Source organism: Lepidochelys olivacea (genome assembly GCF_965140295.1).
Source record: "Lepidochelys olivacea isolate rLepOli2 genome assembly, chromosome: 10".
NCBI lineage: Eukaryota > Metazoa > Chordata > Testudines > Cheloniidae > Lepidochelys > Lepidochelys olivacea.
This window is the reverse complement of record NC_140420.1, coordinates 76,194,929-76,220,019: the sequence shown is the minus strand read 5'-3', so window position 1 is coordinate 76,220,019 and position 25,091 is coordinate 76,194,929. Positions and strand designations below refer to the sequence as shown.

The window sequence follows — 25,091 nt, the reverse complement described above, 5'->3', positions numbered from 1 at the left end:
AACTTGAGGCCAGCACATGTTCCACCAAGCCTCTTTCTCGGTGTGATGCCTCCGTTCTTTAAAGCTGGTTCTAAGTGATGTATGACTCTAGATGTGTTTGCACTGATGCTCCTGTTGGTGTCAATAAAAAGCCCAGTTTGCCCAGGATGACTGGTCACCAGATGGAACTGCTATTAGATCCTCTGGGAACTGCTGAGGGGTGTTAAGTACAACCCAAGCCTAAATGAATGACGGTCCTGTTGTTGGTATACATATATGTATATTTTAAAAACCCTTTTCATTCCAGTAGTACAAGTAACACTTTCTTCTGTTACTCTTTTTATTTTGTTTGTCAACAATGTATTTAATCACTGGGCTAAGCAACAATAGGGGAAAGTGCAAGAGATCCACTCCTTATTAACCAGTGAAAGCCAGATATTGCAGGTCTACTACTCTATGTAGTTGATGCAAACAGTAATTACAAATAAAGGATGATGTAGATTAAACATTAATTGCCAGAGGTGCTGAAGATACAGAACTGTGAGTAGTCAGGGGCTCAGCGAGTCCCTCGGTCCAGAAGACCAGTGGTTCTGAGTAAAGGCATTTAAATTACTTGTTTGTGCTTTTAAGAAACTCAACCGGGTCACTTGGAATTGAGAATGGTCGTGAGGAGAGATGAGAACAAAGGATGGAAATACATATTCACACAGGCACAGGGCTTGGCAGAAGTTTGCGATCGTTCCAGAGCTTGGTATGTGGGACAGCATCAAGGCTCAGGCATCATCATTCTAATCATTTGGTACTTGTAAATAAACCTCTTAATTTCCCAGCTGTGGAGGTAAATTCATTGGAGGTTTACAGAGGTCATTGGTCAATATGAATTGCTGTGCATCAGCTCTCAGTCAGTGTGTTTTGCAAGTACCATATGACTATCGATAGTATGTGTGCATGTGCGAATGGTCATCTTTTTTGTATGCATTATGTTGATTAGTAATCCATTAGCATTTTCAATAGGGCTTTTAAGTCCAGTAGATTACGGGTAGTCAGTTGACGAAGATCTGGTTTACAAGAACTAATTAAATGTTTCATTGTATTTTGTAAGTACATGGAAGAATAATACATAGAATAATTTTATAAAATGTTTGTAGTTTATAAATGCCTATAAAATAATTTAAAGGCACTTTCCTGTGTCCGTGTGTGTGTGTGTATGTTTGTATATGATCAGGGTTTTTTTTTTGATGGTACCAGTTTACTAGCTAGCTTTATAATATGCCAAAAAGGATCATTAACTTGCCCAACTCATGGTTCATCCCTTTCCCCCCAAGCTTTGTGTCCCGGTGTACAGTAAATAAATTAAATAAAGAGTTTGGGAAAATGTTCTGTATCTTCAGTATCCTGGTCTTCCAGAACCCTCTGGTTTGGGTGGGATCATCTTAACTGGTCATTTCACTTTACTGTATAGTGCAGTTAATGGATTGAAAGAACCTCATTGGTTACGGAAACAGAATAGGTATTGCTGCTAAGCAGTCTTAGTTGTTATTCAGTACCGGTTTTTCTTATTGTTGCCAGGGTTGAAGGATGTGACTGCGTAATAGACAGCATGATGAAAGGCAGTTTTCAAAGTTATCATTGAATAAAATAAAACTATGTTTACAGATTTCTTATCACTTCAAATCCGATGGTTTTGTGCAGCCTATACAAGTTATGTAGATATCTAGCATCATTAGAGCTTTGTTGAGATGAACAAGGAAGGGTCCCTATTTATTTTTATTTAAGTAAGAATACCGAAGATCTTTCTTTCCCCTTCTCCCCCCAAATTAGACTGAACATTTCCCTTCCCCTACCTTTTGAAGGTTATGGATGGTTTAGATGCCTTTGAGAATTATCTTTCTGTTTTCTAAACCAGTGAGGTTTGAGTTGAAAGGATTGGCCAGAGTATGTCTACCTCTGGGACAAAAACAAAACTAGAAAGCGCTATGGAACTGATGCATTTGCAAATACAACATTTATCAAGTTTTCTTGTTTAAAAAAGCTTTTTTTAAAAAAAAATTAAAACAGTAATAACATGGCCAATTTATTACATTAAAAAAGACTTGCTGTGTATAAATTATTCCTAAAGAAATTCCTGTGTTTATATTAAAATGAATCAGTAGATGATAAAAAATTTCAAAATGTTTTTGTATATTCTGTTGTAAGAATTTATTCCTGTTATTGCGATATACTCCGGATTCTTTACATTATGAAAAAAAGGAAACTTTGTCTATTTTGAATGGCTGAAGCTAAGGCTCCTTTAGTTTCTCTTACTCTGCTTTTTTCTAGTAGTTACAGTACTACATGATTTAAGTTAAATAAAAGAATTCTGTATGCATTTGTCTGTCTTCTGATTTTTGTTATTTGCTAACCCAAACTTAAGCAAAGAAAGTATAGTCCCAGAAAACTAAAAATTCCACCTCTCCTACATTTGATAGCCTGCCCCCTACAGTTTTTCTGGTGGGTTTTTTTATTATTTTATTTTATTTTATTTTTATTTAAGGTATCACATCTGTTTAGTGCAGGCATCGGCAACCTTTGGCATGCGGCCTGCTAGGGAAATCCACTGGCGGGCCGGGACGGTTTATTTACCTGCAGGTTCAGCCGATTGCAGCTCCCTGACCTCAGTTCGCCATTCCAAGCCAATGGGGTCTGTGGGAAGGGCAGCCAACGCATCCCTCGGCCTGCGCCACTTCCCACAACCCCCGTTGGCCTGGAACAGTGAACCGTGGCAGTGGGATCTACGATTGGCTGAACCTGCGGTCGCTGCCGGTAAACAAACCGTCCCAGGCCTCATGCCAAAAGTTGCCAATCCCTGGTTTAGCGTCTAAGTGCTAGGCCTTCCCTGTTCGAGTTCCAGACAGCGTCACTGAGCTTGATTGTTGAAGCCCCAGAAGACTTTGAGTCCTTTATTTGTGGAGGTTGTAGGCTCCTTTGAAGGAGGCAAGATGCTGATTTCTTTGAAGGAAGCATATGTTCAGCCACTGCTCAAAGACATCTCTAGACACTGGCAGTCTAATTATCAACCAGTACCTAAGTGCATTTTCTACTAAGACTATGAAAAAGGTTATGGCAAGACAGCTGTTGGTATCTTCATGCTTTTGACTCATTTGACCCTTGTAATTCAGGGTTTACAACACAGACTGCATTTAATGGCATGATAATCATAGCTTGGAGTTGGATAAAGATCAGGTCTCTGTGCTGATACATCTATCTGCTGTCTTTGTCACTGAGGAGGTGTTGATATGGTACTGGCTGAGAGGGCTGGCCTGCTTTTAGGTTGTTTCTATATCTTTCCTTTGGAGAAATCCCAGAGGGTCCAATTGGGTGATTCCTCTCCTGCCCCAATGGCTGTTTCTTGAAGGGTATGTCATGGCTGTTTGGTCTCCCCTCTTATTCAGCGTGTATGTGAAGCCATTAGTGAGGTTACCAAGGAGAATATGGGCTGAGCTGCTTTGAGTGCAACAGTGACACCCTACTTCATGCCTCTGTCCTGTCCAGTCCAGAGAGTGTAGTATGGAAGTGTATTTTAATGTGTTTGGCTGTGCGTGAGACATGGATGAGAGCAGTGAAAGGATTTGGCTGAAAGCATGTCACTGTTGTTACCAAGGGATCTGCTTTGATTTCCAGCTGCTTTTGATGATCTAAGGGCAGCAATGACCAAGACTCCTCTTTCCATCCATGTAGCTAAGAGGTCATTCTTTCCTCTTGCGTGCAGATCGTCTTACCATGATCTGGTGTGAGACTGGATTCCAGCAATGCTTGTCTTGAGAAATGACCCCTTTAAATTCATCCAGAAGCTGAAACTAGAGTAGAATGCAGCAGCTTGCTTTTTAAATGGGATTGTCTGCCATGACAACGCATGCAGCCCTGGTGTTGCCCTTGCTCCGTGAGTTGCCCTTCCTGTGGGAATGTAAGCTGTTGGGTTTTGATCTATAAAGCCCTGAATGGCCTGGGACCATCTGACCTCAAAGTCTCTTTCCCCCATGCTATACTATGTATAAGTTTTTTCATTTACAGCATGGACACCTAGAGCATGGGGTAAGTGTTCTTTTCTTGTGATTGAAATCCAGTTTAATAACGGTGGTGGTGGTTGTTGCCAAATTGGAAAAATCCATTTTCGGTTGTAATCCCTAATTCATCAGAAGACGTTTAGAGTCTGCTTTGATGCGCAGGCACACAATACCAGCAATGAATGATACCATCTCCTTTGCCAAAAGACAGCTCTCTCCCTAAAAACACGCTGACTAAGCCTTTCAAAGGTGCTTCCTGCTAATGCATCCTGAAAGCAAATGCAAGGGTCACTGCTGAAAAGCTCTGTGAGTTTTTGAGGAGGGGACAGTAGTTTGGCACATAAAGGTAAACTGCTGTGCGTGTGTGTGTGTGTGTGTGTGTGTGAGGGAGGGGTGATTTTAAAGGTCCACAAGATGGGAGCATTGCATGTGATTCTCATCCACAAGTGAGAGCTTTTGTATGGCTGATCTATTCTTCTGGGCTTCAGGGGAAAAATTCTCCCTTGTGTGTATATGAAGTTGTAATTTTGTATGGTTGTAATCATGCACATCACCTCAGTTTTTTTATGTAAGCTGTATGAAGTCTACCTGCATATCTGACATCAGGAACAAACTTTCAACGTGCTTTTTAAAGCACTTTGTATCTTGACATTTCATTTCCCAAGTCTTTGGGGTTTGGGCAAGGTAGCCTTTTAAATACCATTTTCTTGAGACTTTTCCTTGTATACTAAATCAGAAGTAAATTTGTTACCATTAGCAAGATAAATCACCAATCACTGGTGTTCCCTTAAAAGATTGTTTTCATTTCTTCCTTTGTTTGTAATTTGTTTTACTTTCAAGTTTTTTATGTAATGAAAAAATGGCTAAAATAAAGTTATTTTAGGATTTTAGAACATATTTTAATTCCCCCCTCCCATGCTATGTAATTTTTGGGTTTGTTTTATTTTAAATCTTAAGGGTTGCCTCAGAGGAAGGTAAAATAATTTTACTGTATTCTGAGAAACTTGCCTGTCTTCTGTAAACCATCCTTTTTATTCATTCTTTTCCCCACATTGCTTTAACATCTCTAAGATAATTATTCGTAGTGCTCTTCCTAGAAAGTCTGCTGTTACCAATTTGGATAATGGCGGCACATGTATAAAAGCTGCTCTTCCATTACCATAATACAGAGAGGTATAATAGGTATAATCACAGATGTACCTATGACATTTAAAAAAAAAAAAGCAGAATTAAGGAAAGCAAAACTTCTATTGAATTAAACACAGTTTAAGCAGTTAAGCCAGATTTGGTTTATGTGCTTTGTATTAGAAAAAATGGAAATTTAAAAAAACCCCAAAACAGTTGAGAAACAAACATTCCTTGAGTGTTGGCTTGATTTGATGGGCATCCACTCAATAGCTACTGCAAAATAAAAATCCTTATACATGCGTTGTTTTGTGAGATCTCATAAACTAAATTAGATCGGAAAATTACCCAACTGTGTATACACACACACACTCTATAGCCCCACTTCCCATCCCCCTACATAAAAGTAGCACAATTTCAAAAAATGTTGTATGTGTAAGATACTTCCTGGATAAATTCTTCCCTTTTCTTATATCACATCACTCCGAGACCCAAACAGTCTGAAAATAAAAACAAACTAATTTTGACCTTCAAGAATCCTCATTTTTGTTTGTTGTTTTAAAGATTGGTTAAAGAAGCACATTAAAAAAATTTAGTTGCCCTAGGCACCTTTTTTTTTTTTTAAGAAAAAAAGTTTTAAAATCAATTTGTTTACTCTGAAGGCTGCTCGTTCACCTTTTGTGCTTCTCTCGCTCCATTTGGACAATGAAAGTGGATTGAAGTCAGTGGCTAGTCAGAATCACTTTCTCATTATCTTGCACAGTGCTGAAAAATTTGAGTCACTGTCATATTTTGTTTTAAAAATCGTTTCTACTGGAATTTACAAATTTAAGGAAACATTTCTATTGGCCTTACTTTTTGTGCAAATCTTCAGTCTAAATTTTCAGTCCCTCGTGTCCTTTTCACGCCTGTGACTGTTAACTTTAAGTAGATATATGTATTGGTGGGGGAGCAAGTCCTTGTAATGATTCTTGAAGGTGAAATGAGCTGCTTTAATTTCCTCTCCCACTAATAATGTGTTTACCTTCCTGCATCTCTGGAAAAGATGACATCAATCCCTTCCACCGAAATGTTTTTCCAGAGAGTTTTCATATTAATTGTAGACTCAATCCTTTCTGGGCCATCTAACAGACAACAGCCATCTTCTGGGCAAAAACCACAAACATCCATCTCTTTGTAGCCTTTGTTCTTCCCACACTGCTCAAGGATGATGATCGCTTTGGAGGATGAAGCGAGTCCGATGTGAACAGTAAGCTGTTTTTTTGCCCCCACCAGAGTGAATAACAGGAAATGAAAATGACAGACCTGTTTTTAAAAACATCCAGTGCAATAGCGCCAAGCAGTTTATGAAATACCAGCTCCAAGGTGGAGTGTCTTGCTTATAGCTCCTCTTTACAGAAAACTTAGATAACCCTTTGTAATGTAGAACAAAATTGGACTTTTGTTTGTTTTATCTAGCCAGATCAGGAATTCAGCACAAGGATACATGCAGCGTTCTTTTGTAACTTACAGCAGTTCTTTCCACTATTCTGCATATAGCGCCATTGTTAAAAGCTAAACTATTCCCTCATTAGTATGTGCATTAAGTTGCACCAATTTTCATCATAAAGCTTTAGTTGATACTTTAAACTGCACCTCCCCAATCCTGTCTGACATTCACACTGTGTAACACTTTTGGGGAGGTTTTAAAGACCCACTCCAGATGATATTGCCCTCAGGACAAAGAATCCTCTTAATCAAGCTATCAAAGTCAGCAGCTTCTTATTCCAGATAAGTAGTTTTCCCAGTTAAGCAAAGAAGGATTTTTTTAAAAGCCTCATTTTAAAATGACAAATACTCTATTGGATGAAAATGCTGCAATAAGAGATACTTCCTGTACTTCAGCTATATTTCTTCTTTTAGAGCTGAGTTTCTTGCACACCCAAAACTTCATTAAATAAAAAGTTTTGGATGTACAAGGATTGCAAGATTTAGCCCCAAATCTGTGTTTATCAATGGGTTGTAGGTCAAGACTATTTATTTTATAGTTAAGCACCATATATATTTTATACCATGCTCATCACTATATGTAAGTTCCATTTAATCACTTGATACCAGATAAATGCGTCTCTATTAGGCAGAAGTTATTTATGTTCCTAATTCTCATTAAGTGCTCCTGATTTAAAAATTTGCCTACTGAGAGGAACATGCCTTAGTGTGGTAAAATAGACATTTCATAACTATAAAAAAATTACAACTTTACCAGTCCATGTAATACCCCAAGATTCAATAATGAACTATTTTTTGTTTTCTAAATTTTTTTTTGAAAAGTGTAAATATTTTTTCCTAGCGGTGATATGTATACAACTGATTCAAATTTATTCCACAAAAACATTGTTAAAAAGCCTGACATTCTGTGTTGATCTCATTTCCTTTTATAAGAGGAAGATTTTTTTTATGGGGATTCAGTAAAAAACAAATTGAACAGTTGCCCAAAATGTATCTAAGGAGCGTACATTCACCTCTTGAATAATAGCTGTTTCTTTAAACTTCTCAAACATTCATGTGGTAGATTTCTTACACTGATATGTAGTGAGTAAATGGTTAGCAGTCATCCTATCCTAGAAGGCTACACACTTGTGTCCTGATGATGAGCATCATCTAAGAACCTAGATAGATGACTAGGTACTATAGATTTTTGTTCGGCCCGTAAAAGGCTCTCTTCAGCTGTCATCTGATTGCTGTGAAGGAACCAAAGGAGGTCTGTATCTCTGCACCACCCCCATCTAAACTAGATACAGGAGAGAAATATTCCTCCAACACCCATGCTTTCTCAGATGTGCATCCAAAATCTCCCCATGTATTTTTCCATGTTTGTTTTTCTGAGCTTAATTTAGTTACTGTCAGAGTCCAGCACTTCACCCCTTTTGCTCTTTGCCCAGAGCTACATTGGCTTTGTTCACACATTCAGCTACCTCTGTTACAGTTCACACTCCTATAAACAGGCACTGAGTCCATCCATGGTCTGGCTAACGTTCACTTTTGGGTGATTGTCTAATGGCCCTTTCCCTCCATCAGATCCTTGTTGAGAGCTGCCAGGAGCCATTCTAGCGACTGAATGACTTCTTTTGGGAAAGGCCCTCCTCATGAAGGTTATAAGCATCACTATTTCCAGTGGTGTAGATCACCAGTGGCTCATGAAGTCTTTGGTGATGGTCCACAGAATGATTCTCATATTGTTTCACTCAGTAGGAGGTTGGGAGAAGAAAGTGAGATCACGTAAGGGCTCTGTCTCTGATGAAGTGGTTCACAGAATGAAAAATATAGAGAATCCTTGGCACTAATATTCTTGGTGGCTGTACTATGAAAACACTCCACAGCATTGTCCTTCAAAGACCTGATTGTCCATTTTGTCCCTCTCAGAGGGACAAAATTATATTCCATTGCTCACTATCACTTCAGGTGGTTGAAAGATATTACCCTTTGTTTTGTGTGCTGAAAAGAGGGAGAGATTTTTAAAGTTCAAATAGGTTTCTCTGGTCCATCTACCCTACTTCTCGGCACACGCTCAGGAGTTCTATCCTCCTTTTCTATCCTATTTTCTGACTATATAGCTGTATCCACCTTCTGAACAGAGACTGTATTATTTGGTTCAATTTTAATTTAACCGAAAGAATTCAGCTATATAATGATCACTCACTAGTGGTTGAAGAGTCCCCCATATTTTGCAGACAAGCTCCTTTGCTTTTCGGTAAGCCACTGGCAGTTGCATGATGTGTAGGTCTATGTTTTCACCAAGGCCTAACTTGGACATCTCCTGTATGTAGAAAGAAGCAACACAGGCTTGTAAAAGCATTAGATTGTTTCAAAGGGTGATGTGAAAAATCAGACTTCAGTCCAATTCAGAGAGTACACTGCAATGCAACATAGCTACCCTAGCAGTTTCCAAATAGTCCATAGAGATGGCTGGTCACATGTTGTTAGTTTTTCTCCTTGTTTCCAGTGGCTAAATCACTTTAAAAGAAGCTAAAATATGTCAAATATTTTCCTGTCGTCACTTTTTCAGGTAAGCCATTGCTTTTTTGCCAAAGAGATGTTTGATTATCAGGGGGAAGGGAGATGGTTCACACAATCAATGCTAGGAAAGTTGTCCGTGAGACAGTGTCTCTCTCAAGATGTCCACCTTATGAAAAATGTTTTATAAACCTTGATATAACTAACACTGTCCTGTCGAAGGACTCAAGAGCCAAACTTACACTTCTGCTGAGACATGCATCATACAAAATTCCCATGAGGATACCTAGTTCAATTTCTGCCAAGGCACCATGCACCCTTATGCTGTTTTCTAGGGCTCATTCTAGTTTTAGGTGCTTTGGACAAAGAGGAATTCCCACACTCTTGACAGGGAAAAGGGTTGACAGTGGGAAATATCCCTGCTTTATATGCAGCTTCATTTTATTAACAGCAGGGAGTTGTAATCAAATAGGCTGTGAGAGGTGGCCATATTTGTTGTTTGATTACTTATTTCAGGCTTGGTGATTTCATCAGTGCAAGGAACCCCAGCTGTAATGGACAAGTTTTCTCTGTACCGTGGAACATCTGCCTAGCTGCCTTAGGGGGTTCCTCAATACAGGGAAATGCTACTTACTGGGATGGGATTCTCCTCTTGCTTTGCCTATAAAAGACATGAACCCCCACGCTTTCCCTGAAGAATTTGGTTTCTTGCTCTGGGTTTGGGGTGGGAGAAATAATGCCACCATCTAAAAAGCCAGATTGGAGGAGGGACCAGCCAACCACCCTCAGAAGACAAAATGAGGGAATCATCATTGAAAGGGGCATCCAGAAGATTCATAAGGATTCATAGGTTATAAGGGCAGAAGGGACCATTATGATTATCCAGTCTGACTTCCTGTACTACACAGGTCATAGGACTTCCCTGAATTAATTCCTGTTGGAAGCAGAAGCATGTATTTTAGCAAAACATCAATCTTGATTTAAAAATTGCCACTGATGGAGAGACCACCCTGATCCTTGGTAAGTTGTTCCAATGGTTAATGGATGAATCATGGGGGGATTCTGGTCAGGACAGTAGGGCTTAAGGGCAAGGGAGCAGGGGAGTGGTTGGTAAGCCATGAGGTAGATCTGCTGTGGGAAGCAGGCATCTGCAGAAGGAATCTGGTGTGTGTTAGGGAAGGGTCTGGTGGGAAACTAGGTGAGTACTGGGGAAGGGGCACGGTGGGATCGCATCCCGGTGCCTTTAAGGGAAAGCGGACCTGTTTCTCACTAGGGACACTTGCATGGAAGGAGCCCAGGTCTAAACTCTGTGGACTGGGAAATTTGCCCTTGAACACTGACTTCCTAAATAAACTGTTCCAATTTTCTTGTCAGCGGAAACATTGATTAGCTGTGCTCAATAAACTATGTGACACGAGCAAGGAAACAATGCCTGTGGGGAAGTAAACACATTTGGAGAACACTGCCAGCCTTTTTTCCTCCGGGCACTGACAGTCTTTGAGAGGCCGTTGCATCATCTTTGCTTAAGAATGCAGTGCTGTGTCTCTGCTTCCAAAAACATAAAACCCGAGCCAATTTACGATTAGCATTTTATATTTTAAAGCATATTTAGTTTGAATATTTAATGAGATCTTTTCCTCTTTTAACTGCAAGGCCTTGGTAATGTGACTGACTGTAACTTCTCTGTAGGACGTGGGGACCAAAAATAAACGTTAAAGCTGCTGCTGTCATTCACCTCTTGAACTCTTAGTTTGAATTGTAACTGACTAGGCCAAATTCATTTCTGGTATTGCTCCATCTCTATCAATGGCGACACACGCAGGGGTGAATTTGGCCCGTAGTTTATACAGGAGGAATTCTGATTAGCCGCAAAGTGTTGAAGGCTGCATCAGGGACAGAAAGGAAGATACAATCTCTGTTAGATCCTAAATAATTTAATATTATCATCTTTATTTAGGCTGATCTACATTACAGATTTAGGTTGACACAAGCCGCTTTTCGTCAACCTATCTGCGCATGATTCTATGCCCAAATTGCTCTGGATGACGCACGCGTCCTGTCATGGCAACGCAATAAAACCACCTCCCCAAACAGTGCGGAGCCATGGTCAACCTCCTGAGGATAGCACAGAGCTAGTGTAGGCGCTGTATGACCTGTGTCGATCCCAACAGTCCTCCAGCAGCTGTCCCAGAATGCCACATTCCCTGCAACATGAACCGCGCTGGTCTCCGTTGTAAACTCCACTGCCCTGGAGTCCTGGAGACTGGAAGCTATCCCCATGTCTCCTTTCAAACCTCCTGCTTGTTTTTAAAATGCTTTTTCCTGATCGCCCAGAGTGGCAAGCACACCTAGCCTCTCTTCCTTTTTCTGTGTAACCGTCCAGCCAGCCATGCTGGCTGCATGCAATCCTGCCTCAGGGGTAGATAGGAGGTATTGGATCTCCTGGGCCTGTGGTGAGAGGAAGCTGTGCAGGTGCAGCTATGGACCAGCCATAGTAACGAGGACATCTATGAGCAGATTGCGTGGAGGAGGCAGGCAAAGGGGTATGACAGGGATCAGCAGCACTGCTGCATGAAAGCAAAGGAACTTGGCTAGGCGTACCACCAGGCCAGGGAGACCGATCAATCTCGTGCTGAGCCAGAGACCAGCCACTATTACAACAAACTGCACGTCCTACTTGGTGGAGACACCCTCAGCACAGCACCATGGATACCTCTGAGGGGCCCCAGACAGAGACTCCTGCTGTGAACAGTGAGGTGGAGGAAGAGACACGGCAGGAGGCTCCAGCCATATCACAAGCCAGGACCTGTTTGAGACTGCCCCAGTCTAGCCAGTCCCTCCAGGTGAGCACAGATGAGCCCAATGAAGGGGAAGGGACCTCAGATAAGCGTTTGCATGCATTTTTCCTTACAATGGTTAAATCTAGCAAAAGCACATTCAAGAGTCATTCTGCACCTGCTGAGCCGTGAGTGGAATCTTTCCTTGTGTTGTTGAGGTGGCCAGTGAATGGCTTCATGAGCCAGGGGAGCAAGGGATAGGCTGGGTCCCAGAATCACTATTGGCATTTCAATATTGCCAAAGGTAATCCACCACTCAGGAAAGAATGTCTCTGCTTGCAGATTTCTGAAAAGTCCTCTGCTGTTAAAGGTGCACACATCATTCACCTTCTCTGACAAGCTCATACTGATAGCAGTGAAGCATCCCCAGTAATCCACCAACGCTTGCATATCTGTACAAAAATAGCCCTTTCTGTTGATATATTCTACGGCAAGGCAGGCAGGTGTCAAAATAGGGGTATGCGTGCCGTCAGTCACCACACCACGACTGGGGTCTCCATAGGTGCAAATCATCCACAACATCTTGCACATTGCAGAGAGTCACAGTCCTGCACAGCGGGAGACAATTAATGGCCCTACTCACTTGCCTGGCAATGGCCCCAAAGTTCCAAAATTGTTTCCCACTGACCAGTAGCAATCTGGCACTGCAGGCTTCCACAGTGTGATTGGCACTCACTTTTCTGCTGTCAGTGCAACTTTTCTTTTTCGTGTCCCTGGAGGGCTGGGTTGAGCATCTAGAGGTTCTGCAGCCACGGCCTGTCACCCCATACCTGAATTACAATGCAATCCCACCTGGGCCTGTGAAATGAGCACTGGCTGAAGTACCACCGGCGTCCATGAACACCACCAGCAACCTTGAATTGTTTTTCACTGTGTCAGCAAATTCTCATCGAATAAATGGCCGTGTCCCCCGTTGATGTGGTACTTCCTGCAAGTCTGCAGATACGGGAGAATCGTGTCCTGTGCTTCCAATGTTTATGAGAATAGTGCAGAGCTCTGAGGGCTCCGTGCTTCTGTCAGAGGTGGTGGGCACTGAAATTTGTCCCACGGTGTGTGGTAATTATTTTTTTTTTTTTTAAATGCAGATATTATGGGATACGGACGGTATTAGGGGCTGGAGAAGTTGCATGCTGGGAACTTGACCCCTAGCTCCCAGAGATTCCTGGGTCGTTTCTATCCCACAACACATGGGGAAAATTTCCCCAAAAGCATTGTGCCAGAGGGCAGCATGTGACACTCTGATACTACCCAGGGTGCACTGCACTTTTGCACTGACACAAGCATTCCAACTTTGGTGGCTGTATGCCAATGTAACTTGTGTTGTCCAAAGTGTGTAGTATAGACGTGGCCTATTTCTGTATTACTATAGTTCCTTATAGCCCTAATCGTGGACCATGGCCTCCATTATGCTAGGCATTGTCCAAACACAGAATAAAAAGACTGCCCCTGCCTCAAAGAGCTTACATCTCAGTATAGGACAAGAAACCACAAATGGATACTGACAGGGAGTACAAGGAAACAATGAGACGCTACTGATCAGCATGATAAGCTGTGGTAGCTGCACACCAACGGCTTAACTGTTTTCAAGTTTTTGTAGGCATTACCACAAAGGAACGTTTTAAGGAGGAGGATAATGAGGTTTGTGGATGTTCATGGGGAGCTCCTCCAAAGAGTGAGGAGCAGTGTTTGGTAGGGTGCTGTGTGATTAATGATCCCGGGGAGCATGGCCCAACCTTGCCAGAGTGCTGACTGTCCTATGAAACACCACGCTATAAGAATGGAGACAACAGTAATCTAGGAAGAACATGTGAGCTCAGGTGTAGCAATTATAAAATGGGACAGCTTCTGGGTAAGCAGGTACCTTGAGCTTTAGAAACCACCTGATACTGTCATGGACCATAATTTGGAATACCCGGAAGTTCTTACATAATTAAATAGTCACAGGGTGCTCTCCTAGCAGTTTATTCCTCAAATTCAATCTGTTTTCAAATAGAGAAGGACGTGCTGAGGTGTTATCCTCCAGATATTGACTTTTTTTTAGGAGGACACTAGTCATTGAGCAAACAAGGTACCAATTTGTAGGGCTACCTGTTTACTAAGGGCTTGTCTATATGAAAAGTTGCAGTACTTTAACTGAAGTTGTGACTTTTTAACGGACTTAGTGAAAGGGCAATGTGGACACTCTTATTTTGGTTTAAACCAGGCATAGTTTACTGTAAATCAACTAGAAACAGGCTTAAAATGAACTGAAATAAGCCTCTTTTAATCTGGAATACAAGTACCTACACAAAGGTTTGCACCAGTTTAACAAAAAAAGTTTGTTTAAACCAGTACAAATTTATGTTCAGACAAGGCCAAAAGCAATATTGTAAGCCTTGTACAATATGGTTCCCAGAATTGGGCCAATTCCTGGTGACATGGACTAGATTTTTCTCAACGACATGCATGCATTTCTGTGCACAAAATTGGCAACAATGTAAGCATACAAATAGTCAGAGGGAGACAGGACAGTCGAGGTTAAGTTACTAGGTTCAATTCTTGATTCTGCCACAGGCTACCTATGTAACAGTGGACAAGTCACTTAACCTATCCTCTGCCTCAGTTCCCTGCCTGTAAAATGGGAATGATACTTCCTTACTCTACAGGGTTGCTATGAAGACAATAATCAATTAAATATTATGGGTCACATTAATATTATAGTGATGAGGACCAAATACATACTGTTATGATGGAGGTTGGGTGTGACGTGGTGAAGCTGGTGGATGTAATATCCCTTCATTCAAAATAAATGTAAGAAGCTGTTAAGGTCCTTTTTTGGAATAAGTTAGTTGAAACAATACACAAGCCACATGCAAGGCTGGCCAGAGAGTGAGCTCTGTCGATGGAAGGTTTTGCTGGGTATTGTTTGATGGTGTGTATCTCTAAGTAGCAGCCAGAGAACAGGCAGAGAGAGGCCAAGCAGACAGCAAGAGATGCCCTGGAAACATAGCCTGAAGAGAAGGGAAATTTTGGGGCAGAGGACTGGCTGGAAAGAGGCTTGGAACCATGAACAAAAAAATTTCCCTCCTGTTTGAGTCCTATTGTGTTTAAGGAAACAGGACTCCATCATCAACTTCTCCTAATGGAAACAACCCACAAAACTCCAAATATTGGCTAACTACTCAGGTCAAAAGGGGGTAACAGTACCTAGACAGATACGCAACTGCATTTTCATGCAGTCAGTTACCATGATTTCACACACATTTTAAAGTAATTGTTCATGCAGATTAGGCACAGAATCATGCTGGCGCTTTTGCACATGCGGTGTTATAAATGTATTGTGCTGGGGTAAGAATCAGGGAATTAAAATATATGTTTACCAAACATGTAAATAAATGTAAAAAGAGGTTTTTAAAGGGCTGCAGATCTACTTTCAGCTCCTCAGAATGTTTTATAAATAAAGGAAACCTGAAAAATTTAAATTAAAAACCCTTTAAAAATAGCTTTAAATTCTCTGTACCCATTCACTGAAGGATTTCAAAGCACTTTAAAAGCATTAATTAAGCGCCACAAAAACCTTCTGAGGTAGATAAAATAACAGTCTCTTCACTGCTGGTTAAAGTGAGTCAGAGAGGTTAAATGACAAATTTCCTAAAATCACAGATTCAATAGCCGAGTAAAGAACAGGGCTTGAGGTCTGTGTCTCAGCCACCGCTAGAAAAACTGGCTTTTAGAAATAGTTGACAATTTCCCTTTTCATGCAATCATAATAGACTAATTATGCTGAGTTTTGCCACTCTGTTTAGGCTTGAGTCCTGTTATCTAGTTGGGACACTGATCTTGATTGTGCATTCCCCTGATTTATTTATTGGTTGTTGTCACATGGCAGACACCTGACCTTGTTTGAAGGAGAGTTAGAAACAGGGTCAGGTGGAGGGGACTAGGTGGGTCTATAGTATGAAGTAAATAATTCAAGTCATTTGTGATTCTGAGGGAACTCTGAATGACACTGAGCAGCCAAATTGTCAATCACTGACTGCAGTGTTGTTGTAGTCATGCTGGTCCCAAGATATTAGAGAGACAAGTTGAGTGAGGTCCTATCTTTGATTGGGACCAACTTCAGTTGGTGAAAGAAACAAGCTTTCTGAGCTTTCACAGAGCTCTTCTTCAGGTCTGGCAAAGATAGTACCTCACCCACCGTATCTCTCTGCAGTCACTGACTGTAATTTGCCAGCTGATCTGAGGTAAATATATTGTGTGTGTTGCTTTCCCATAAAGTGAGAATTATGCTCCACATTTCAAGAGCTAAAAGTTGCTGCTGCACTTTCATGAATATTTTAAGAGGGTATTTCAGGTGACTGGAGTTATAAGAGCCATGGAAGACTTTACAAAGACAGGTTTCTAAAAGGAAAGCTCAGTCTTTCCAGCACTAGTCAACCGTGCCAGGCCCTGTGTTTAGTAAAAACTTTAAAGCATTTCTCAGTGACCCTGAATTGATAGAACCACTTATATCTTCACTTCCTTTTGATTTGTCCTTTCCCCCTAAGTACTAAAGCGGTGTATTTTCTGAAGACTGGGACATCTAGGGATGCAACTCCCAGTAATGTTGATGGATGCCTTGCGTGTGTATCTTCTTGGGCTGAAATGTGAACTCATGCTAATGCAAACATGGCAGGTATTCGACACATGCTATGTGTATTTTATTTATATCACAAAATAGGCAATCAAATGCAGTGTTTTACCAACTAGGAAAGCAAAATCCTTTTAGATGTCTCGTGAGCGCCTCCTGACAGCTGAGTGCAAACCTGCCCCTTCTCTCTGCTCCCGGTCCCCTCTGTTGGCTGTTGCCCTTGTCAGGCAGGTCTTCAGTGGCTCAACCTAGGAAGGAACCACTTCCAGGGTAAAAAGTCCTGTCCCTGTGCCCTTGTTAATGTCTTTAGCCTTGTCTCTGGGCTCAGACCTCAGTACCTTCTGGGCTCGCTTTAAGTCCATGCCTGTACTGGTACAGAGCATTGCCCCCAGGACTTTCTCCCTGATGACTTTGTCCTCAGCAGTTCTCTGGTGTTCTGTACAAATTCTACCCCCTTTCTCAGACCTTTAATACTCAGTCTTATCCCTTGGGCTTAAGCTGCTTCCCCAGCAGCTGGGGGAGGGAGGGGGACACCAGGTCCCAACTCCAGGGACCCTACAAATAGCAACTACCTGCTGCTTTCTTTAATAGTTGCTGCTGCGGCATTCCCTGGACTGCTTCCCATGTAGCTCCTTCCTCTTCACCCTTATCTCAGGGCTGACGTTCCTCACTCCTCTTCTCCCTCACCAAATGCCAATGCCACCAGAACCCAACTGCTGGTTTTCCCTGGACCTCCAGCATCAATCAAGAAGCACCCTTTCTTACTCCTCTGGTCCCAGCCCGGAACTGACTAGCTCAAGCCCTGCAGCCTTTTAACTATGCCTGCTGTACTCTGATTGGCTGCTTTCTTGCAGCCTTTCTAGGCAGGCCTGGAGGACTTACCTTCACTGGTCCTTTCCTGGGTGGGGTATGGGGTGTCTCTTTCCAGGACAGTATGAATGAGTTCAGAGCCTGGTAGCAGTCATGGACCTAGACTGGCTCGTTCATTCTTGTGTTCTGGCTTCTCAGGATGGCAAAAAAGGGGAATTCAGCCTAGTCACTGAAAACAGAGGCACTATCCTCCAAATGACCCTCCTCACATTTGTGTGCCTGACTAATGCTTTGAAATAACAGAAGGAAAGACTGCTCTCAATGGATCCATGAGGTTGGGATGGGGGAGTGTATCCTACAGCTAGCAAGAAGGGTTCAGTAATCGTATGTGGAAGAGCAAAGTACCTGCCACTCCCTGAAGAGAGAGGTTTGAAGCTGCCAACCTGAGAGGGAGTGCCTGGCAGCTGGAAGCGGGATTTTAAGAGGAAAGGTCTGGCTCAAGGGAGAGAAGTCTTTGTTCCCAGGATGAGAGGAATCTGCCTATAATCCTCCATGCTGAAGAGTACTGAGGGTTAAACTGCATCGATGCTTTTTGGTTCTGTGATTGCTGCCCTGCTCCTGCAGGAACTGGGGAGCAAGCTGAACTCTGACCTACAGATCGGTGGCTGCTGGGACTGCCACGTCATTCAGACTTTTTACACAAGCCCTGATGCTGAGAGTGTTTAGGGGCGTGCCAACTAGTTTTAGATAGACAGCCAGCCTGAATGGATGTGGTCAGTAAAGCTACTACTGCTATACAGTCCTGGGTGTGTTAATGGTTGGTCCTCTGGGGTGGTAGGATTGCCTCGCATCACTTAGTGATCCACACACAGACCCCCAGTCAACTTAGAGTCGCGGCTGAAAAGCTCCACATGGAGGGCCAAATCCTGCCTTATTCCAGTTAAATTCCCATGGTCTTCAACAGGTTTTCAGTGTAAATAAGGAGAGCAGGATTTGGCCCAGTTCTCCTTGACTAGAAGGAGGGTGCCTGTAATGTCAGTCCTTGGTGGCAGTGGGTCTAGAAGAGGAATGTGGAGGATTGTGTAAGGAGTAGCAGGAGCTCAGACCAACCAAATGTACATGCCAAATTCTGCTAACTTTAGCTTGTGTGTGTAGGCCTCCTGAAGACCCCAGGACTACTCGTCTGACCAAGGCAAGTGGAATTTGGCCCCATATTGCTATTTAAGTGCAGGCCAACCAGAACAACCCACTGGTCTATCAAAGTTCCAGACTCTTCCTGTTTTTCTGTTCTCTCCATCATCTGGATTTTGCTTCTTTGCACCACAATGGAATCAGAAATCAAGGCAGTATCTCCAACACAAGCAGAAACTAATCCCACATACAGGGTGTTGGAGCTGAGAGAAGGGGATTTGATCCCTGTGCACTGTGACATAGGTATTTTTAATTATAGAATGTTTTAGCTATCGTTACATAATTTCCTGGCACAGAAGGCACATGACATGTTACAAAAACTTGTTTCATCAGCGTGTTCTGGCATTAGGCTGTTCTGCTTGCAGATAAAGAACGTGTTTTATTTTCAACCAGCATAAGATGATACTGTGTCTAAAATTAGGACCAATGGAAATCAGTTGGTGATGACCAAGCGTATTGTCAAGTGATAAATATTTGTGGTTTGGGGTGGGATAACTTATAGGCCTCCTGATATGCTTGGGGTATTGAAAGGTACAATAGAAGTGTTTGTTCTGCTTTTAGTAGCCTATACGGATTGGATTACCTACCTTCTCATCACTTCACTGAATGCCTAATGGATTTCTTCTTCCAAACGCTAAGATCCCCCTCCAGTGTTGATCTGTGTACCCATCCCCTGCTCTCTCCTGTACACATTCGTTGAAGACAACTGTATTCCTAGAGGAGTTGGTTTCTGGTTTGATCCTGGGGAAAATTTGCCAACCGGGAGTATCTCAATAATCTTGGCTTTACTGCACTTCAATTTAATTAAAGTCAAATCTTCAATAGCTATCATTAGAGCTTGCATAAAGGATGTAATCTTGTAGCAGTGGACACTGCATCATCACCAAGTACAGTTATTATGGTGCACTAACGTCTTACTTCTGCTGTTCCTTTATTGGGTCCTAGTGTATTCAATGGTCCAGATGAATTTTGCACCTATCTTTCTCTTTTTCTTGTTTTCTTTATGGACATGTTTCAGCCATCCTAGCAGACCACGACCACCACCTCTGTTCATCATTCCCTGGGCTCCTCTCAGCCCTGCTGTGTACTCTCACCATTATTCTCTGCATCTTCTGCTTTTCTACTATCATCTGGAACCTGTTTTCCCCCCTCAATCCCTCCACCTCATCCATTCTCCATCTCACTTCAAATCTCATTTTCATAATCTCTTTTCTACTTTGCAGTCCTGTCTGTCCATGTGACTCAGCAAAGTACGTTGATACAGCTTGTGTGAAAGACTTTCTCTTAGATTAATTGTACAAATAAATGCCCAAGGAGAGAAAGTGGAATTGGGGTGGGGTTGTGTGTTGAAAGCTGCAGCAGCCATTTTGTGTGTTACAAATTGCTGGAAATGGTCCTGAACAGAGATGACGCGTGTACACACTCTGCAGAAATCTATAGCTGCTCCTGCTGCTCAGAAATACTTATGGCAGCCTTTAACCTTTTTGAGAGTGCTATGATACTAAAATACCCAACTAATAAATCATATAAAACCTGCTGCTGCAATACTGCAGTTTTCAAATATTATGGAATGGGCTGTTGTTTTACAGTTAGCCAAGTGCCCGCTTCTGAAATACGTCAAGTTCAGCCTCCCCTTATGTCTGAGTGCAACAACCTTAAATCAGATTTGAGGAAATGAGGTAAACTCCCACCTGGATTTGGCTTGGTTTAACACCAGATGAGCCTTTTAAGTTATGCTTCTGAAATGTAATCAGAAATTTACCTGATTTGGGGAAATGGTGCTTGCCAGGAAATGTGGACTCCTCCAAATATTAATTGAAAACCACTTTTTTTTTTTTTTTTAACACCTGCAGTAGATTGATGAAATGATCAAATCTGGGTCTCCGAGACATGTGTTCAGATCTCCCATGTGGTTGGGGAGCAAAAAGGAGTTTCCAAAGCTCATCTTCCTTGGCTGTAGCAAGGTGGAATTCAGGGATGTTTTTGTTACAGACAGAGTCCAGCAATGGGAAAACCCATATCTGAATAATCTTGTTTTTCAGTATTAGCAGTGGAGGCTGGTAACAACTGAAAGTGGGAAGGCAAAGTTGAACAAAAAGGCACAGCTGGAGCCAAGGGACACTGCATGATCTTTGCTCATAGCTATGTGACACGACAGTGGGTAATGAGGATCCTCCACAGACTATTAGGGATTGTTGTAGTAAAGTGATTCTTTTCCAGTTTCTGTAATTAAGGTGGTTGTGTGTATATATGCAGCATGTGTGTAAATATACAATTTTAGTTCAGTTCATTTAATATAACGAAATATAACAAACGTATTGCCTCTGCATTTTCTTCGATACTGGAAGGTGGTGTTCTGGCACCATAGCAAAAATATGTCCAGTTTTTAAATTCTTCAAGGCCAGGCTATTACTTAAAAGGCAGATTTAAAAACCTCAAAGCAAAATTAAGCATTATGAGTAATACCTGCATTTTCATCTTTTACTCATTCAGCAGTTTCTGCTTTTTCCTCTGCCCTTTTTTTTCTTGGAAGGAACAAAGTTACAGTCAAAGCATCCCCCTTTCTTGTTTCCTAAGTGGACCTGCATGAAAAACCTCTTCAGTTCTTACCTTCACTGCTTCCCAGCTAGAGTTAACAAGGTGTTGTCGAAAGGAACCAAAGCCTGAAACCAAAGAGAAGTGCTATTAAACTATGCTCGAACTCTAATTACCATGAGTTGGATTATATGCCCAACCTATATGCACTCATATACTTGTTCTTTTTGACCTTGATATTCTTGGTTGTGGATTGAGTTGACCGGATGGACACAGCCTTTATAATACTTTCGGGAATTCTATTGTCTCCGTTTTTACAGAGAACACATGCATCCACTTAGGGCCTGATCCTGGAATGTTTACTAAGTGATTCCTTCTTAGGTGGCTAGTGTAATTGAAGTCAGTGGATATGTTGGAGCCAATAGAGCTACTCACACAATAGGAGACTCAGCCCCATCATTACCTACTACATCAGTGTTGAGTGATTTGAAATAGTTTTTAGAGGAAAAGGTGTTGAAATCAAATTGTGTTCTGTTCCATTTACTATCACTACAGAATCCTCATCGCTAGAGCTCATTGAAAAAGGTAAATTATGTTTCACGATCATGTTTTAATCAATTTTCTTTTAAATGGTTTGCAAAAATTGCGTTGTTTTGGTAGGTAAAACCTCCCCCACTTTCTCTCACTTATGTTTTTTCCATGTGGAAAAGGTGGGGGAAAAAGTGAGAAAGTGAAAGAGGTTGCCCATTGAGATGAATGGACAGTTTTTTGAAAAAAGAGAAATTGATTTTTGTTTAAAATTTTGTCATCAAAAATGAAAAAATGACCACTTTTCATTTTGGTTGAAAAGGCATTTTGTCAGGAAAAACAGTTATTTGGAAAATTCCCCACTAGCTCTACTCATCCCATTCTCTGCATCCTCATCCCAAATCACATCAGATAGTATGCACTTGTGGGTTGTAGGCAATGTCTTAGATCCTGGTCAGTGCAACAACTAATACAGATAAGCCTGTAAAGCTATTTTAATCCCCATTTTTTAAAGTGCATTGTTTTTTAAATTAACAAACCTCAGTGAAAGAAAGAGTATCAAAAATGTAGTAAAATATCACAGAAGTGCATAAAATTTGTTGTTTTCGTCCCTAAAAAAGTATGTTACTTCTATGGAAACTATACAGCCTTAGCTATAGTATAAAGGCTGCAGTGACTCTGTTTAAAAAAACACAGATTTTTTTAGGCCACCTACTTGGTACACCTACCTTAAATTGCTTATAATATTTGTCTTTTCCTTTTCCCTTTCTTTTTTATTTTTCTTCCTTTTTTCCTTTTCTTCCTACAAATATTGAATACTTTTTTAAAAATCATACTAAACTTTTGATCTCAACGATAACTTGTGGCAATGAGGTTCACAGGCTTCACTGTCGTGTGTGTGTGTGTGGGGAGGAGGGGATAAAGGACCCCCTTTCTTCCCAAAGAGGAAATATAGATCATTCCATGCTTGTTCCACTTCACTTCCAGTGAAGAATATAGTGGGACCAAGTCAGAGTGAAACTCTGTTTATAGTAAAATGTAAGTTCTGAACTGACTCACAATGCAATATGTAAATTACAGCTCTGGTCAGAAAGAACTATTGCTTCGGGTAAAGCTGTTTTATGAAAAGAAATCACTGTAAGAAGGCCTTACTGTACTGAAATAGTTAAGCCAACATAAAAATCAAATTGGATGAAATATTATTAGGTAGTTGATAATAAAGCTGCGAGCAGTGCCTGCAAGTTTATATTACAAGCAGGTGAAAAATGGGATTGAGGCACGCTATGATAATTCTCTATTATTACCTCTAAGTGGCACCTGTGCGTCTAACAGACACGTCGTTCTAAAGCTATTTCAACAAGTGGAGGAGTCTCTGCCTAAAAGACCATGTAAGGGGAAAAGCTAACTAGGAGCTCATCATGGGCAAATATGTTGATGTAGCTTCAGCCTCATCCCTACGTCCTCAGATGCCCTATAGTGGAAAATTATCCAGCAACTCACATGTCGAGCTACAGTGGGTAGCAGCATTTCTTAAGAGTTTTAACCTTTTAAAGCTCAAAAACCTCTGTAGTTGGTGGGTCTGCAGTTGTGATTCAGGATTACCTATAGCTAGAAAGAAAACTTTCAAATCTGATGCCTTGACCTGCATGCTCAGGTGTGCTTATTTGGTATACTTAATTTTAATGGTCTAGTTTAGCAGTGATGAGGCTGCTGTTCCTTTTGTGATTTTTCTCTTACCTTGCCGTGAAACTGAGACCCTGAAATTTGCCACGTGTTGTTCTAATTCTAGACCCTGATTATGTGCCGGCGTGATGCAACCTAGTTTTACTGCTTCAGAGCTCCTTTTGGGTCAGGTTCATCTAACATTAGTTTATACTGCTGACAGTTTATACTGCCGACAGCTACACAACTGACAGGAGAAGATGTCAAAGATTTCTTTTTAAAAAGAGAGAGAAAGGGAACAACTAACCAAACTGGATGGCAATAAAGGGGCAGATATACATCTGATTTTCTTAGGAAGGCACAGCAGTGAGTTATTTTCCATTTGGAATTGTTACTGTGACCAGTTGCTACTGTATTTCCCTCCAGGGAACTGTTTATGACAAAGATCAGGCATGTGTGCATTCCATGTCTGGCTAAAAGAGGAAGCAAATTAAAAAAAATAATAATAAAATAAAAAACTTACCAGTCACAACCACAGTGTTGGAATTTGAATCCATAAAACATAGCTCCAGAACGTGAACTCTGGTAGTCTTTCAGTTCTAAACAACAGTATTGTAATTCATACATCTGTACTAATCTGCCTGATTTGGAACACCCTTTTTCCCCAATCCATTTTGAAACATGCAGGTTCCTATTGGACAGTGAAAGAGACTTCATCAGACTGAGACAAGTTTGGATTCATGTGACGGAGATGATCTGGGAATCACATAACTCTTTCAAAGTATAAATTATTATGTCTCTGTTTAGACAGAGGTCTGACCAGTACTGCCTGAAGTTTGCTTTATCTTTTCTCTTTTTCTTTTTTTAGAAGTCTTAACTGTGTTTAAGAAACAAAGAAGAGGCTGAAAAACATTTTCATAAAATGTTCAGCTACATTTTAGATCAGAAAAATGCTCACATACAAACTAATTGGACTAAGTTGTTGCCTGTATACTTGTTACAAGTTATTTATAGCACAGTTGTAATCCACTGGGTTTTTCTCCCCTTAATTAAGCAGAGTGACTATCTACAAATACATATCTATCCATTTCCACCTGACTTAAATTTTCTTTCTCATTGTCTTAAATGTTTTGTTTGCAAAAACCCACATAAATTTATAGATACCCACTCCTCACTATAGCATCAGAATAATTATTTGACTATCTAGCTAATCTAACTTGATTCTGAGTTCCTTACATATTTTAAAATAAACATTGAATAGATGAATTCTATGTGTGGTAATCTGAATGCAAGCAAACAATATGGGTAAATGTGTATATCTAGCAACAAAGAAATGTAGGCCATACTTATAGTATGGGGACATCTATTCTGAGAAGCAGTGATTGAAAAAGATTTTGGGGTCATGATGCATCATCAGCTGAACATGAGTTGTGTGACACAGTGGCCAAAAGTGCTAATGCAATTCTTGGAAGCATAAATGGGGGTGTAGTGAGGAGGTGTGGCCTCCCTCCAAAGCACTCTCTGTGCTCAGGTAGATGCAGTCAGGCCGGACTCGCCCCTCCCACCAGAAGTTGAGAAGTGGGACAGGAAGTACAAGAGGTGGAACCTCCAGCTCAGTTAGAGCCCAGCCAGGGAAAGAGATAGATGTGCCTGGCTCGCTGCAGGCCTCTGTCGCTGCTGCTGAGCCAGGCAGAACCCTGACCCAGGAGGAGATCGAGTCTGCAGGGGAGCTGCTGAGGGAGACAGACGCTTCTCCCTGGACCGCCAGTGTTGGAGCGT

General features: G+C 41.4%; 1 protein-coding gene across 1 annotated transcript; it reads right to left on the bottom strand.

Moving 5' to 3' along the window:
• Nucleotides 1-5,053: 5,053 nt before the first annotated feature.
• On the bottom strand, nucleotides 5,054-23,921 carry PGPEP1L (pyroglutamyl-peptidase I like; the record flags this gene model as incomplete). Its single annotated transcript, XM_084642478.1, has 5 exons — nucleotides 23,836-23,921; nucleotides 21,198-21,250; nucleotides 8,827-8,943; nucleotides 6,172-6,401; nucleotides 5,054-5,222 (listed from the first exon to the last, which is right to left on the bottom strand). Exons 1-5 carry the CDS (start codon nucleotides 23,867-23,869, stop codon nucleotides 5,054-5,056), a joined length of 603 nt encoding a protein of 200 aa, XP_084498604.1. The 5' UTR covers nucleotides 23,870-23,921.
• Between the last annotated feature and the right edge of the window lie 1,170 nt (nucleotides 23,922-25,091).